At 35.7% G+C, this 5,273-nt stretch overlaps 1 protein-coding gene across 5 annotated transcripts; it reads left to right on the forward strand.

The window, feature by feature from the left end:
- The first annotated feature begins 213 nt into the window (after nt 1-213).
- LOC107800422 (uncharacterized) lies at nt 214-2,951 on the forward strand. 5 transcript variants are annotated; one of them, XM_016623590.2, is made up of 2 exons: nt 214-410; nt 1,812-2,951. In XM_016623590.2, the coding sequence occupies exon 2, from the start codon at nt 1,859-1,861 to the stop codon at nt 2,771-2,773; it is 915 nt and encodes a 304-aa protein (XP_016479076.1). In that variant the 5' UTR covers nt 214-410; nt 1,812-1,858; the 3' UTR covers nt 2,774-2,951. The 5 variants fall into 5 exon arrangements, with proteins under 5 accessions (XP_016479076.1, XP_016479072.1, XP_016479077.1 ...); XM_016623586.2 differs by having other exon boundaries at nt 220-410; nt 1,809-2,951; XM_016623591.2 differs by having other exon boundaries at nt 220-410; nt 1,825-2,951.
- Nucleotides 2,952-5,273: the final 2,322 nt, after the last annotated feature.

Consider the following 5,273-nt stretch of genomic DNA (forward strand, 5'->3'; position numbering starts at 1 on the left):
CCCTTGGTTTTAACGATATGCAAACACATTTGAGAACAATTAACTTAAATAGCCGATCACTCAATCACTTTAACTAAAAAAATCCGACAAATGTATAATATATTATATATATAATCGTATATAATCCGTATATACCGGCTAGGAAAGCAAATAATGAAACCCAGTGGCTATTAAAGTAAAGACGCTATATTTTAAGTACATCTCATAAAATTTGTGCGAGGTTCTGTTTAATAAAACTAACCTCACTCCAAAGTCCAACCAACCCGTGTCCTTCGAAAGGTTTAATTCAATTTCGGATTTAATCAAATGATAAGCATCTGCTAATTTGCTCAGAAGATTCAGTTTATCACCTCAATCACTTACTGCTACTCCAATCCAAAGAAGTTCCCCAATTTTACTATCCAAAGCTGGTAAAGTTTAATTTTTTTATAACTTTCTATTCATTAGGATAAATATCTGATTTTTTCATATTAAATTATGTTCAATGATCACGATTTGCACTTGGGCATTTTACCATTGTAGAATAAGATACTCTGCTCTGTCCCAGTTTATGCACTACTGTTTCCTTTTTAGTTTGTTGACACATTATCCTTAACGGGATGATTTATAGCCATAGAAATTGCTATGGTTAAGCTTCGTGCCCAGTCAAAGTGCATCAGTTAAATTGGGACGGAAGGAATGTATAGTTATAAGAATCCTAATTTTCTAACATTTGGTGTCACTTTCTATATTTATTCATAGTTATGAAACTCTAAGATTTATATGTGGGATTGAGGTATAGTTAATTGATTGGTTCTGGAGGGTACATTTCAGGCTCATTTCGATGGATTTTTCTGTTTATACAAGCCGGTATTTCACTGCTCTTATGGGGTAATCCAAAAATTAAATTGTTGTTTTGAACTGCTCAATTTTCGATTTGTTTGCTGATGTCGTATGTCTATATTTTAGCATGCAGCATATTTATTTATAAACAATCTTCGTGTGACCTATATGTCACATGTTCGAACCGTGGAAGCAGTCATTAATGCTTCCATTAGGATAGACTGTCTACATTACACCTCTTAGGGTGCGGCCCTTCCCCGGACCCTGCGTGAATGGGGATACCTTGTGCACTGGGCTGCCCTACATGTCCATTGTATCGAATACCAAATTCTTTTAGCAAGAAAGACCTCCACCTGTTATCATATGTTTATATTTTAACTCATTTTCAATTTCTGCAAGTTATTAAATGAACTGAAAGAGCGATGCCCGCTATCTTCATTCTTCTTAAATATGTCGAGAACTCGAGATATAGTTGATGATGGAAAGAGAGTTTCAGAGGTTTACTGTTTATAAATGTCAATCTTGTTATACCACATAATTTCCTTATTTTTTCTTTCCTTTTCACGTATTGAGGACCTCATTTTGCTGGCCATTGATTTCTGCATTTTGACTCAACATTCTAAAATTAACATCTTAAAGTAAGGATCCAGATATGTAGACACTATTATTCAAGTGTTCAGTATACCATGTGTGTGTTGCCTAGTCTGCTTGAATGATGTTTCCAAGTGCTTTTCTCTTGATCTTTTCTCTTTTATACTTTTGGGTCTTTAGCTGTTTCTTTAGTGAATTTAGCTCATAAATGTGTGATTTGAGGTGTTTACTAGTGATATCGAGATGGTTTGAGTTACCAGTGTATGCCATTTCTGAAGTCATTGCTTCTCATTTTCCCTACAAGTAACAGGCATGCAAGCCTCCTATGTTATCACTGATACTTTGGTATTTATCTTTACAATTCAATTTGATGTTCATACTCTCTGAACTTGCAGTAGTAATTCTATTCAGCCAGGGAAAACTTGAGGAATTGAAGGAGTCAAGAATGGAGGTTGCGGAATTGGAGCTGTTACTGAGGACCTTTGAATTTGCTTTGTCCCAAATTAAATGGCGTCTCAAACTTCCATCAAAGCGTCGCCTTCAAACAGATATTTTGGCCTTATGCACTGAGATGAGGCCAGTTGTAATGGTGGACTATGGAGGGAAGATGCCTGAACTGCAAGACCGGCTCTCTGCATTCCTTAAACATTGCCAAGAGGAGTGCTCAGTATTTAAGCCTTTGCATGTTATGGTTATCGAAGATATGATATACTTGGTTCATGCACGAGCATTTGCAGAGTTTGTTAAGTCTAGTTTGGACTTGGAGACGAGATTGATCTTTGTCGACCTTGAACAGGATCCTCCGAAGATGATAACACAAGTGGAAGAAAGCTCTGTGGGCGCAGAACTTGTATTGGCACAAAGGACATTTTCCTCTGTCTTTTCTGAAGATGGAATAAAGACTGATCACTTGGAACATCAGAAACCAGAAGTTAGAGCAAACACTGACTCCTCTGTTTATGAGCCAACTTCTTCACAGTCTTCTGAAGTAATTGATCTCAGTGATTGCATTAGAGAAACTCATGTTACAATCCCAACTCTAAATGGATGGCTGCTTGGTTATCCTATAGTTTACCTATTTGGGATGTCTCATATTGAACATGCCATATATAACCTCTCGACAAAGTCTCTGCATCTTTTCCAAGTCCTTGTTTGCAGGTGCAATATAGGATCTCAGGCTCAAAAAGAGGAATTAATGAGTTTCTCCGTGCCATATGACTTGAGCTTGGAGGGAATGAATGAGCCATGGGCAGAGGCATTTTTGACTCATATAAAGACAAAGCAAGAACGGTGCGACCAAGTTTGGACATCCCTACAGATGAAGGTTAGAGCTTGTTACCCGCAAGCAATTGCGTTATAGTAAACTGCTAGTTACTGATGTCAAGTTAATACTCAAAAAAGAAAAAAAAAAACATATTTTTCAAAATTATTGCTAATGCCATGGCTGCTATGTATTTTTGAATCACCAAGTACACTGATTATTTGGAAAGTGACAGTTTCCAATGTGCACTTTTGCAAATTAGTTATTTTGATCCCAATTAGTTGATATCACCTATATGGATCCTTTACCTTCATTTTGTTGTGTTCTTAGTTGAACCAAATTGATTTTGAGGGTTTTTGGTTGTTTAAGACACCATTCCTCCATGTGAGTTTAGGTCTACCTCTTCTCCTTTTATCACCTTTAATGACCATATTGTTGCACCTACAGACCGATGAATCTGTAGGTCTACTTAGGATATGGCAAAACTATCTCACGTGACCTCTTAAATTATCCTAAACGCGTGCTATTTGCTCCCTCTTTGGATGTAATCATTTAAAATTTTATCTACTTTTAACTTCACATTCATCTTAATATCTGCATATATGTGACAATCAACTTAGGATTTAGAGGTCCAACGTTCACTCCGATTTAACATGATAGTGTTAAAACTGTTCTACAGAGCTACTCACCCATTTATATGGGGACAAAAATTCTGAAATAGGACAAAAGGGTAGAGCTTTTGGCATTTAGTCTGAATCGCTATGAAGGGCATAGCGATTCAAAACCATGCGTGAAGCTGATGGTGTACGGCAGAACAAGAGGAGCACACATATAGGGAATATTTTTGGCATTTAGTTTGCCACTAGGAAACAAATTGATAGGATCTATCCTCTACAGATCTTGGTATCTTGAATGCAGATAGGAATTCAGAGAGTTAGATTTGCTTGATAAATATACCAGGGCCTCTTCAACTACTATGAGACTGAATTGCGTGATTTCTTCCCTGTCCTATGTGACAACAGCTCAACCTCAGGACCAAGCTCCTTGAATAACCCTATCAGGGGCGGAGGTAGAGTACTACTTACGGGTTCGGATGAAACCAGTAACTTTTGCTTAGACTTTGTATTTGTATTAAAAAATTCATTAAATGTGTATAACTATTTAACTGTGAACCCAGTAACTAAGACGTGTTATGGGTTCGATGATAAGTCCAAAACCCATAAACTTCAAATCCTAGCTCCGCCTCTGCCCTATTAGCTAAACCAACTCAGATACAACAAAAGCAATGCTGTCCATTGGTTCTTCTTCACCACATACGCAGCCACTGTGAAGCTGTCCATTTTCTTGGTTTAGTTGTTTTCCTAGCCATAAGCTGCTTTTACCAATATGCTAAGATCGAAGGTAAAACCGGGGGAGAATGACTAATGTTTATTGGGTATTTGCTGTGATCGGAGTGTTGAACTTTGGTTATTATTTACTACTCCTTCCGGTCCACAATAAGTGATTTTTTGTCTCTTTTTTGTGGTCCAAAATAAGTGATTTTTTCAGATTTCAAGTGAATTAATTATTTTTTTTCCTACATTGCCCTTGGAGTAAATAGTGTTGGAGTATGTGTTAGGAGTATTTATGTGAAGAGATAGTAAAGGTTAGTATGGTCAATTTCATTGCTAATTAATGTTAAAAGGTAAATTTCTTAATCTATGTGAAAACAACCAAAAAATCACTTATTGTGGACCGGAGGGAGCATGTGTTTGGTTTTACAAGAAACAAATTGGGAAGAAGGGAGTTGATCATGATGCATCTGGGATGTTTCCTATAATTTATTTTAGCAAATGCCTCTATTATGTAGCTCTCAGTTTTGTGTTATTTTTTGTTTTTCTATTTCTTTGACTTCTTGAGATTAGATAATTTTGGTGTATATTTACAACAACAATAACAAGAACAAACCTAGTGAGTTCCCACAAGTGGGGTCGGGAGGGTAGGATGTACGCAACCTTACCCCTACCCTGGATGGGCAGAGATGCTGTTTCCGATAGACCATCCGCAATTATGGTGTATACTAGTCGACCTAACTCAACTTTGTGGTTAAAAGGTATATAAAATTGGATATATCGGCTAACTCAACTTTATGGTAATTAATTTCATGTAAATTACTTTATAAAGTTTTAAATTATTAGGTACCTTACATATTTTTACTTTTTGTTCGGTTTATTTCTAGAACTTCTGTATTTATTTTAATGCTTTCAGAATATTTATTTTTCAAAAGTAACATATAATAAGTAACCAAATCTCACGGTAGTTTTCAAAAATATTCTATGTTTCCAATATCAAAATCCTCTGTTGATTTCCAATAAATAAAATTATGGCTTTGTTTTATACTATTAAGTTTCATAAATATTTAGGCTTGTAAGTGTCTTTAGAAAGAAATATAATCATAATTATAAGGTGAGCAATATATCTATCTAATGTACGCGAGAGAGTAAACTTTTTTGGAGTTAAGATCACTTTATTATATACGGAAGAAACATAAATGACGGGCTAATAGTTATTTTAATTTGTCGATATTAAGAATGTATTTATATAAGTTAAATTATATGTG

This window comes from Nicotiana tabacum, chromosome 2 (assembly GCF_000715075.1).
Source record: "Nicotiana tabacum cultivar K326 chromosome 2, ASM71507v2, whole genome shotgun sequence".
Lineage (NCBI taxonomy): Eukaryota > Viridiplantae > Streptophyta > Magnoliopsida > Solanales > Solanaceae > Nicotiana > Nicotiana tabacum.

Excerpts from the sequence above, each read along its gene's own strand:
- LOC107800422 (XM_016623590.2), top strand. The coding sequence starts at position 1,859 with ATGGAGGTTGCGGAATTGGAGCTGTTACTGAGGACCTTTGAATTTGCT.